This window comes from Pseudophryne corroboree, chromosome 2 (genome assembly GCF_028390025.1).
Source record: "Pseudophryne corroboree isolate aPseCor3 chromosome 2, aPseCor3.hap2, whole genome shotgun sequence".
NCBI lineage: Eukaryota > Metazoa > Chordata > Amphibia > Anura > Myobatrachidae > Pseudophryne > Pseudophryne corroboree.
Genome location: NC_086445.1, coordinates 320,040,324 through 320,052,525, shown reverse-complemented (window position 1 = coordinate 320,052,525; position 12,202 = coordinate 320,040,324). Strand labels below are relative to the sequence as shown.

General features: G+C 46.3%; 1 protein-coding gene across 16 annotated transcripts in view; it reads left to right on the top strand.

Moving 5' to 3' along the window:
• MYCBP2 (MYC binding protein 2) overlaps positions 1–12,202 on the top strand; it is a 705,517-nt gene that overhangs the window by 287,129 nt on the left and 406,186 nt on the right. For all 16 annotated transcript variants that reach the window (XM_063952980.1, XM_063952968.1, XM_063952974.1 and 13 more), the window contains one exon: positions 1,409–1,613. In XM_063952980.1, coding sequence (XP_063809050.1) covers positions 1,409–1,613 — 205 coding nt within the window. The remainder of the gene's footprint in view (positions 1–1,408; positions 1,614–12,202) is intronic.

The window sequence follows — 12,202 nt, the reverse complement described above, 5'->3', positions numbered from 1 at the left end:
CTAAGTCTCCCCAATATCCCTTATGGATGCTAGAGAAAATAGGATTTTAATTACCTACCGGTAAATCCTTTTCTCATAGTCCGTAAGGGATATTGGGTGCCTGCCTCAGTGCGTTGACTTTTCTGCAGGTTCTCTGTTATGTTTTTACCTGTTCAGCTGTTGCTTTTATTGCCAGCCGTTGCTGGTTTATATATGTTCGTGGTGTGCTGGTATTAAATTTCACCACTCTTTGTTATCATGTTTTCTTTTCTCATATATGTCCTTTCTCCTTCTCCTGTTTTACCTATAACTGCCTGTGGGAGGAGGCATAGAGTGGAGGAGCCAGCACACCCAGTGAAGAAATTTAACGTGCATCGGCTTTTTGAACCCCGTCTATACCCATCGTACTAAGTTTTCCCAATATCCCTTATGGACTACGAGAAAAGGATTTACCAGTAGGTAATTAAAATCCTTTTTTCTAATTCTGTGACTACAGTCTCAGCGCCATGACTTTTAAAAAAAAGACTATTAATCTAAAAAGTGCTTTGTATTCAAAGGGGGGTATTCAATTGTTTGAAATGTTAGTTGGGTGTTTAATAGACAGGAAAAAACAGACACTCAACCGACTTTTCAAACATTTGAATTCCCCCCCAAAACGTTTAATGCCAGTGCTGATGCTGAACTCCCTTTTTGTGTGTGTGTGTGTGTGTGTTTCTCTGAAAAGTCCTTTAGAATATTCCATTTTGTATTACTATTCAGATTTATTTAATTATAAGTAGGACAAATGCTTAACATTAACTTGTTGTTCTTATCAATTTCATCTATTTCTGAGTATACTTTATATGTATTAATGTTTAGTCTATCTACATAAGTTCAGTTGTAACAGGAATAATAAGCTGTAAAAAACTGGTTTTATTGAAAGATGTAAAATAAATCAAATCAAAGCTTAATAACATTATTAATGTTAAAAAGCATTGAAACATGGTTGAACAAGGTTTCTAAATCATGAATAAAAAAATTTAATTAAAACTTTAATGTAAAAAAAAGTTTTTCCTCCCAACCCTGAGCACAATATTTATTTTTATTATTTTTCACATCATTTATGCCACTATTAATGCTTATGGCAAGCTGAAGTCTATTAACTATGTAGGATACCTGCTTTAAGCTTTTATGACTATTTTATATACTACTGTAGCCATAGTTGCCATTACTGGTCCACCACATTTTTGCTCTGGAAACACCCCACATCAAACCAGGCAGAAATATTTACATTACATTGCACAGAAAAGCGAAATGGGGAGGTTTTGTTTTAATAAGTATCATGGACCCAAGGGGATCATTATCACATCAATACACACACACAATTCTGAAGGTGTAATTGGTGATGAATTATGATTGTTAATCCTAGTATATGAATTGTTCTTCATAGAAAGGACAGCTTGGAAGACCAATCTTAGACATGCCTTATTGGAATGCAAAGCCAGCACCCATGCCCAACATTGGCTCAAAATACGGAAGGAAAGCAACGTGGGTTGGTGCAAGTGGAGACCAGACCTTCCTACGGATAGATGAAGCACTTATAAACTCCCATGTCTTAGCCACATCAGAAATTTTTGCAAGTCGACATATAATAGGTAAGCAGCTGAATGTTTTCTGTGTAAAATGGTACCGCAATGTATTTAGTGATTAATAATGGGTAAATTAATTTTATTAACTTCAGATGAAAGCATTGTAAGATGTCTTAATTCCTTTAGTATAGTACATATATGTATTCACACTCCATGTTAAAGCTATTTCTCTAACGTCCTAAGTGGATGCTGGGGACTCCGTCAGGACCATGGGGTTTAGCGGCTCCGCAGGAGACAGGGCACAATAATAAAAGCTTTAGGATCAGGTGGTGTGCACTGGCTCCTCCCCCTATGACCCTCCTCCAAGCCTCAGTTAGATTTTTGTGCCCGGCCGAGAAGGGTGCAATCTAGGTGGCTCTCCTGAGCTGCTTAGAATAAAAGTTTAAGTTAGGTTTTTTATTTTCAGTGAGTCCTGCTGGCAACAGGCTCACTGCTACGAGGGACTTAGGGGAGAGAAGTAAACTCACCTGCGTGCAGGATGGATTTGCTTCTTAGGCTACTGGACACCATTAGCTCCAGAGGGAGTCGGAACACAGGTCTCACCCTGGGGTTCGTCCCGGAGCCGTGCCGCCGACCCCCCTTGCAGATGCCGAAGTTGAAGAGGTCCAGAAACAGGCGGCAGAAGACTTTCAGTCTTCATAAGGTAGCGCACAGCACTGCAGCTGTGCGCCATTGTTGTCAGCACACTTCATACCGGCGGTCACTGAGGGTGCAGGGCGCTGGGGGGGGCGCCCTGGGCAGCAATGTATTATACCTTTTTTATGGCTAAAATACATCACATATAGCCCTTGAGGCTATATGGATGTATTTAACCCCTGCCAGATCTCACAAACTCCGGGAGAAGAGCCCGCCGTTTTAGGGGGCGGGGCCTATTCTCCTCAGCACACGGCGCCATTTTCCTGCTCAGCTCTGCTGTGAGGAAGGCTCCCAGGCTCTCCCCTGCACTGCACTACAGAAACAGGGTTAAAACAGAGAGGGGGGGCACTTATTTGGCGATATGATTACATATGTGAAAATGCTATAAGGGAAAACACTTGTATAAGGGGTTGTCCCTGTATAATTATAGCGTTTTTGGTGTGTGCTGGCAAACTCTCCCTCTGTCTCCCCAAAGGGCTAGTGGGGTCCTGTCCTCTATCAGAGCATTCCCTGTGTGTGTGCTGTGTGTCGGTACGTGTGTGTCGACATGTAGGAGGACGATGTTGGTGAGGAGGCGGAGCAAATTGCCTGTATTGGTGATGTCACTCTCTAGGGAGTCGACACCGGAATGGATGGCTTATTTAGGAATTACGTGATAATGTCAACACGATGCAAGGTCGGTTGACGACATGAGACGGCCGGCAAACAAATTAGTACCTGTCCAGGCGTCTCAGACACCGTCAGGGGCTTGTAAAAACGCCCATTTACCTCAGTTGGTCGACACAGACACGGACACTGACTTCAGTGTCGACGGTGAAGAAACAAACGTATTTTCCTTTAGGGCCACACGTTACATGTTAAGGGCAATGAAGGAGGTGTTACATATTTCTGATACTACAAGTACCACAAATAAGGGTATTATGTAGGGTGGGAATAATCTACTTGTAGTTTTTCCTGAATCAGATAAATTAAAGTGTGTGTGATGATACGTGGGTTTCCTCCGATAGAAAATTATTGGAGGTATACCCTTTCCCGCCAGAAGTGAGGGCGAGTTGGGAAACACACCTTAGGGTGGATAAGGCGCTCACACGCTTATAAAAACAAGTGGCGTTACCGTCTCCAGATACGACCGCCCTCAAAGAGCCAGCTGATAGGAAGCTGAAAAATATCCTAAAAAGTATATACACACATACTGGTGTTATACTACGACCAGCAATCGCCTCAGCCTGGATGTGCAGCGCTGGGGGGGCTTGGTCGGATTTCCTGACTGAAAATATTGATACCCTTGACAGGAACAATATTTTATTGACTATAGAGCATTTTAAGGATGCATTTCTATATATGCGAGATGCGCAGAGGGATATTTGCATTCTGGCATCAAGAGTAGATGTGATGTCCATATCTGCCAGACGATGTTTATAGACATGACAGTGGTCAGGTGATGCAGATTCCAGACGGCACATGGAAGTATTGCCGTATAAAGGGGCGGTCCATCGGACCTGGTGGCCATGGCAACAGCTGGAAAATCCACTTTTGTTACCCCAAGTCACATCTCAGCAGAAAAGGACACAGTCTTTTCAGTCTCAGTCCTTTCGTACCCATAAAGGCAGGCGGGCAAAAGGCCAGTCATATCTGCCCAGGGTTAGAGGAAAGGGAAGAAGACTGCAGCAGGCAGCCCATTCCCAGGAACAGAAGTCCTCCACAGCTTCTGCCAAGTCCGCAGCATGACGCTGGGGCCATACAAGCGGACTCAGGTGCGGTGGGGGGTCATCTCAAGAGTTTCAGCACGCAGTGGGCTCACTCGCAAGTGGACTCCTGGATCCTACACGTAGTATCCCAGGTGTACATTGGAAATTCGAGACGTCTTCCCCTCACAAGTTCCTGAAGTCTGCTTTACCAACGTCTCCCTCCGACAGGGAGGCAGTATTGGGAAAAAATTCACAGGCTGTATTCCCAGCAGGTGATAATCAAAGTACCCCTCCTACAACAAGGTAAGGGGTATTATTCCACACTATATTGTGGTACTGAAGCCAAACGGCTCGGTGAGATCTAAAAGATTTGAACAATTACATACAAGGGTTCAAATCAAGATGGAGTCACTCAGAGCAGTGATAGCGAACCAGGACGATATGGTGTCACTGGATATCAGGGACGCTTACCTACATGTCCAAATTTTGCCCTTCTCACCAAGGGTATCTCAGGTTCGTGGTACAGAACTGTCACTATCAGTTCAGACGCTGCCTTTTGGATTGTCCACGGCACCCCGGGTCTTTACCATGGTAATGGCCGAAATGATGATTCTTCCTAAAAGAAATATGGACGCTTTCCTGATAAGGGCAAGGTCCAGAGAACAGTTGGCGGTCGGAGTAGCACTATCTCAAGTAGTTCTACGACAGCACGAGTGGATTCTAAATATTCCAAAATCGCAGCTTTTTCCGACGACACGTCTAATGTTCCTAGGAATGATTCTGGACACAGTCCAGAAAAGGATGTTTTCTCCCGGAGAAGAAGGCCAGGGAGTTATCCGAGCTAGTCAGGAACCTCCTAAAACCAGGAAAAGTATCAGTGCATCATTGCACAAGGGTCCTGTGAAAAATGGTGGTTTCTTACAAAGCGATCCCATTCGGTAGATTTCACGCAAGAACCTTTCAGTGGAATCTGCTGGGAAAATGGTCCGGATCGCATCTTCAGATGCATCAGCGGATAACCCTGTCTCCAAGGACAAGGGTGTTTTCTTCTGCGGTGGCTGCAGAGTGCTCATCTATGAAAGGGCCGCAGATTCGACATTCAGGACTGGGTCCTGGTGACCACGGATGCCAGCCTGAGTGGCTGGGGAGCAGTCACACAAGGAAAAAATTTCCAGGGAGTGTGATCAAGTCTGGAGACTTCTCTCCACATAAATATACTGGAGCTAAGGGCAATTTACAAGGCTCTAAGCTTAGCAAGACCTCTGCTTCAAGGTCAGCCGGTATTGATCCAGTGGGACAACATCACGGCAGTCGCCCACGTAAACAGACAGGGCGGCACATGAAGCAGGAGGGAAATGGCAGAAACTGCAAGGATTCTTCGCTGGGCGAAAAATCATGTGATAACACTGTCAGCAGTGTTAATTCCGGGAGTGGAAAACTGGGAAGCAGACTTCCTCAGCAGGCATAACCTCCACCCGGGAGAGTGGGGACTTCAGCGGGAAGTCTTCCACATGATTGTAAACCGTTGGGAAAAACCAAAGGTGGACATGATGGCGTCCCGCCTGAACAAAAAACTAGACAAATATTGCGCCAGGTCAAGGGACCCTCAGGCAATAGCGGTGGACGCTCTGGTAACACTGTGGGTGTACCAGTCAGGGTATGTGTTCCCTCCTATGCATCTCATACCAAAAGTACTGAGAATCATAAGAAGGAGATGAGTAAGAACGATACTCGTGGTTCCGGATGGGTCAAGAAGGACTTGGTACCCGGAACTTCAAGAGATGCTCACGGAAGAACCGTGGCCTCTACCTTTAAGAAAGGACCTGCTCCAGCAGGGGCCTTGTCTGTTCCAAGACTTACCGCGGCTGCGTTTGACGGCATGGCAGTTGAACGCCGGATCCTGAAAGGGCATTCCAGATGAAGTCATCCCTACCCTGGTCGAAGCCAGGAAGGATGTAACCGCAAAACATTTTCACCGCATTTGGCGAAAATATGTTGCGTGGTGTGAGGCCAAGAAGGTCCCTACAGAGGAATTCCAACTGGGTCGTTCCTACATTTCCTGAAAACAGGACTGTCTATGGGCCTAAAATTAGGGTCCATTAAGGTTCAAATTTCGACCCTGTCGAATTTCTTCCAGAAAGAACTGGCTTCAGTGCCTGAAGTTCAGACGTTTGTAAAAGGGGTACTGCATATACAGCCTCCTTTTGTGCCCCCAGTGGCACCTTGGGATCTCAATGTTGTTTTGAGTTTCCTAAAGTCACATTGGTTTGATCCACTCACCACTGTGGAATTAAAATATTTCACATGGAAGGTGAAGATTCTATTAGCCCTGGCTTCAGCCAGGCGTGTGTCAGAATGGGCGGCTTTATCATATAAAAGCCCTTACTTAATTTTTCATTCTGACAGGGCAGAATTGAGGACTTGTCCTCAATTTCTCCTTAAGGTGTTTTCTGTTTTTCACATGAACCAACCTATTGTGGTACCTGCGGCTACTAGGGACTTGGAGGACTCCAAGTTACTTGACGTTGTCAGGGCCCTGAAAATATGTTTCCAGGACGACTGGAGTCAGAAAATCTGACTCGCTGTTTAGCCTGTATGCACCCAACAAGATGGGTGTTCCTGCTTCTAAGCAGACGATTGCTCGCTGGATTTGTAGTACAATTCAGCTTGCACATTCTGTGGCAGGCTTGCCACAGCCAAAATCAGTAAAAGCCCATTCCACAAGGAAGTGGGCTCATCTTGGGCGGCTGCCCGAGGGGTCTCGGCTTTACAACTTTGCCGAGCTGCTACTTGGTCAGGGGCACACCCTGACTGAGGAGGACCTGGAGTTCTCTCATTCGGTGCTGCAGAGTCATCCGCACTCTCCCGCCCGTTTGGGAGCTTTGGTATAATCCCCATGGTCCTGACGGAGTCCCCAGCATCCACTTAGGACGTTAGAGAAAATAAGAATTTACTTACCGATAATTCTATTTCTCGTAGTCCGTAGTGGATGCTGGGCGCCCATCCCAAGTGCGGATTGTCTGCAATACTTGTACATAGTTATTGTTACAAAAATCGGGTTATTCTTGTTGTGAGCCATCTTTTCAGAGGCTCCTTCGTTGTTATCATACTGTTAACTGGGTTCAGATCACAGGTTGTACGGTGTGATTGGTGTGGCTGGTATGAGTCTTACCCGGGATTCAATATGCTTCCTTATTATGCACGCTCGTCCGGGCACAGTATCCTAACTGAGGCTTGGAGGAGGGTCATAGGGGGAGGAGCCAGTGCACACCACCTGATCCTAAAGCTTTTATTATTGTGCCCTGTCTCCTGCGGAGCCGCTAAACCCCATGGTCCTGACGGAGTCCCCAGCATCCACTACGGACTACGAGAAATAGAATTATCGGTAAGTAAATTCTTATTTTTACTGTTTTTATACAATCTATTTTTATTTGAAGGATGTATCCATTTACAGTTGACGATAGACAATACTTTAGTTGCAAGACATTAAGTAGCTTCTGGCAATACAAATACTGTAGGTCATCGTGAGAGCCATACAACCTTTGAATGAGGTAAACTGAAAAGACAGATGTTGACTTATTAATTTAGTAAGAAAGGAATGGGATATCTTGATGGAATTATAAGGAAAAAACAGAGGGTGATGGAGGTACTAAACCACAGTCATCTGATAAACAGCAGGCAGAGAAGGAGAAATGGTTCCATTGTGATTCTGCCTGAGAATAGTTTGTATGAGAGATGTACTCGCAGGTCTATGTGGATTACAAGGACATCATGGCTGCTGAGTGTGTACAGCCAATTAGAAGAGCACTGTAAGAGACATGTAGTTATAAAATTCTTTATAGGTTAACCAATCCTAACACATGGCCAAAAGTTTTGAGTTAAATCCGCAATGTGTAAAGTACTACATCCTTCTCCAGTCTACCAGCAGGCTGAATCATGGGGTCATACTGTATTCAATTGGGGGTGAAATTTCAGCTGCAAAAAAATAAGCGGGCCTCGTGACAAATTTTAATTAACGCAGGAATGTATGCTCCCAATACCTACGGTATTCAATTTGAAAAGATTTGATTGCAAAATTGGTAACGCAAAAATCTGTAGTAGAGAAAAAATATGAAAATCTGACTAGGAAGATTCACTATTAAACCACTGTGGTCCAACACCACTGTATCTACCTGCATCGGCATTTCTTGGCAGCAGGAGACCTCCCACCTGGCTGTGCAACTGTAGTGGGTGCAGTCCTCGGAATCATGTTGATTGATCCATCTGCTGATAAAGAATTTTTCCCTGTCACTCCCTGCACCTGGGTCTGGTTTCTAATGCTGAGATGTTGAGGTATGAAGTTCCCCTCTCTCCTGCCCCCTCTTTCCCTCCAGATAGCCTCAGTGCTTACCAACCTCTCCTCTTCTGCACTGTAGACCCCTGTGTTATGGCGAAGTGGATGATGGGGGTGGTGGGTTAGGGAGGTGACTGGACGCAATCCCTTGACACCTACCTCAGCAGACATTCCTGTACCTGCATTTTACCCCTCCCCCTCTTTCCTGCACCCCTTATCGTGCATGGTGACAGGACACTGGGGCAGATGTATTAACCTGGAGAAGGCATAAGGAAGGGATAAACCCGTGATATGTGCAAGGTGATAAAGGCACCAGCCAATCAGATCCTAACTGTTAATTTACATATTGGAGCTGATTGGCTGGTGCCTTTATCACCTTGCGCATATCACGGGTTTATCACTACCTTATGCCTTCTCCAAGTTAATACATCTACCCCGCTATTCCTTGGCCCCCACCTCAGCAGCTATCCTGTACCTTGCCTCCCATGCACCCCATAACCCCTTATCTCTATTGGTGACAGGACACTTTTCCTCGACCACCACCTAAGCAGCCACCCCATGGACCTCTCCTCAGTGGCCCAGTGGCCATCTTGTGCGCCCCCCCCCCCCCCCCCTTATCTTGCATGGTGGTAGTGAAGCTACCTGGCTCATGAGCATAAAAATCCTGCATGCCGAGACGGAGAAGGAGCACAGGCACAGTAATGTTATTTATTGCCTAATTAGTCATTAGAGGGGTGTGTCAAGGGGTTCTGAAGCAAAGTTCCAACATTTTTTATTTTAAAAATCTTATGGAAAATTGGACTTGCTCTAATGCTGCGAGTATAAAAGCTTGGGTAATGTCTATAGAAATTACCATGCCTGATTTTATCTCCTTCAGTTGAAACCCTGTTCCGCTACATTTTTCAATATTTCGCCCCCAATTGAATATTCCTCTTTGTGTCCTTTCCAGGACTACTCGATAGTGTTTGGTTGAGAGCCCTGGAGTGAACACTGGATTACATGTCAAAGGTGCAAGTGGGATCTCCCAGGAGTAAATAGCGAGAGAGGCCTGAATATTTTCCAATATTATGTACTCAAGTGTACAGTAGGTGATGAACTGTAGGAGTTTTGGTGATCCAAGGGATGACCTATTCTGGATCTTGTATAGACTTCAATGAGGCTCTATTGCTTGAGTGCTCTCTCATATGACATCTCCACTATTTGTTCTAAGTGTGCATAATGATAGCAGTTTATGGAAGAAGGTAACTGGGGGTCACCACTTCAGGTAGCCACTAACTATTACTTCATGTTTAAATCTTGGTTTCCTGCCCTACTCTCTTAAAGTAAAGTCAGAGTTAAAGCTTTTAGCCAAATCAAAGCAATGATGCTAAATAATCTTTTTTTCTCGAACGTCCTAAGTGGATGCTGGGGACTCCGTAAGGACCATGGGGATTAGCGGCTCCGCAGGAGACTGGGCACAACTATAAAGAAAGCTTTTAGACTACTGGTGTGCACTGGCTCCTCCCACTAAGACCCTCCTCCAGACCTCAGTTAGATTCTTGTGCCCGGCCGAGCTGGATGCACACTAGGGGCTCTCCTGAGCACCTAGAAAGAAAGTATATTTAGGTTTTTTATTTTCAGTGAGATCTGCTGGCAACAGACTCACTGCAGCGAGGGACTAAGGGGAGAAGAAGCGAACCTACCTAACAGGTGGTAGTTTGGGCTTCTTAGGCTACTGGACACCATTAGCTCCAGAGGGATCGACCGCAGGACCCGACCTTGGTGTTCGTTCCCGGAGCCGCGCCGCCGTCCCCTTTACAGAGCCAGAAGCACGAAGAAGGTCCGGAAAATCGGCGGCAGAAGACTTCAGTCTTCACCAAGGTAGCGCACAGCACTGCAGCTGTGCGCCATTGCTCCTCATGTACACCTGATACTTCGGTCACTGATGGGTGCAGGGCGCTGGGGGAGGGGGGGCGCCCTGAGGGCAATAAATAACACCTTGGCTGGCAAAATATACATCATATATAGTCCCAGAGGCTATATAGATGTAAAATTACCCCTGCCAGTATCACAGAAAAAGCGTGAGAAAGTCAGCCGAAAAGGGGGCGGGGCTTCTCCCTCAGCACACTGGCGCCATTTTTCCCTCACAGTTCCGCTGGAAGGAAGCTCCCTGGCTCTCCCCTGCAGTCTGAGAATACTACAGAAGGGTAAAAAAGAGAGGGGGGGCACTAAATTTAGGCGCAGTATAGATATATATATATGTAATATATATAAAAAAGCAGCTATAGGGAAAACACTCATTGATAGTGGGATCCCAGTGTTATATAGCGCTCTGGTGTGTGCTGGCATACTCTCTCTCTGTCTCCCCAAAGGGCTTTGTGGGGTCCTGTCCTCTGTCAGAGCATTCCCTGTGTGTTTGCGGTGTGTAGGTACGGCTGTGTCGACATGTTTGATGAGGAGGCTTATGTGGAGGCGGTGCAGATGCCTGTAAATGTGATGTCACCCCCTGCGGGGTCGACACCTGAGTGGATGGTGCTGTGGAAGGAATTACGTGATAGTGTCGACTCCTTACATAAAAGGTTTGACGACATACCTAATGTGGGACAGCCGGCTTCTCAGCCTGTGCCTGCCCAGGCGTCTCAAAAACCATCAGGGGCTCTAAAACGCCCGCTACCTCAGATGGTTGACACAGATGTCGACACGGATACTGACTCCAGTGTCGACGACGAAGAGACTAATGTAACTTCCTGTAGGGCCACACGTTACATGATTGAGGCAATGAAAAATGTGTTGCACATTTCTGATGTTACCCCCGGTACCACAAAAAAGGGTATAATGTTTGGAGAGAAAAAACTACCAGTAGCTTTTCCTCCATCTGAAGAGTTAAATGAAGTGTGTGAAGAAGCGTGGGCTTCCCCTGATAAAAAGATGGTAATTTCTGAGAGGTTACTAATGGCGTACCCTTTCCCGCCAGAGGATAGGTCACGCTGGGAAACATCCCCTAGGGTGGATAAAGCGCTCACACGCTTGTCAAAGAAGGTGGCACTACCGTCTCCGGATACGGCCGCCCTGAAGGAATCTGCTGATAGAAAGCAGGAGGCTATCCTGAAATCTATATATACACACACAGGTGTGATACTGAGACCGGCTATAGCTTCAGCCTGATGTGCAGCGCTGCTGCTGCGTGGTCAGATTCCCTGTCAGAAAATATAGATACCCTAGACAGGGACACTATTTTGCTGAACGTAGAGCATATAAAAGACACACTTTTATACATGAGGGATGCACAGAGGGATATTTGCCGGCTGGCATCCAAAATTAGTGCAATGTCCATTTCTGCCAGGAGAGGGTTATGGACTCGGCAGTGGACAGGTGATGCAGATTCCAAACGACACATGGAAGTTCTGCCTTATAAGGGTGAGGAATTGTTCGGGGATGGTCTCTCGGACCTCGTTTCCACAGCAACAGCTGGGAAGTCTACATTTTTGCCCCATGTTCCCTCACAACCAAAGAAAGCACCGTATTATCAGGTACAGTCCTTTCGGCCCAATAGGGGCAAGCGGGTTAAAGGCGCGTCCTTTCTGCCCAGAGGTAGAGGGAAAAAGCTGTAGCATACAGCCAGTTCCCAGGAGCAAAAGTCCTCCCCCGCTTCCTCTAAGTCCACAGCATGACGCTGGGGCTCCACAGGCAGAGCCAGGTACGGTGGGGGCCCGTCTCAAGCATTTCAGCAATCAGTGGGCTCGCTCACGGGTGGATCCCTGGATCCTTCAAATAGTATCTCAGGGGTACAAACTGGAATTCGATACGTCTCCCCCCCCCGCCGTTTCCTCAAATCTGCCTTGCCAACCACTCCCTCAGGCAGGGAGGCAGTGTTACAGGCAATTCAAAAGCTGTATTCACAACAAGTGATAGTAAAGGTGCCCCTACTTCAACAAGGAAGGGGTTACTATTCCACAATG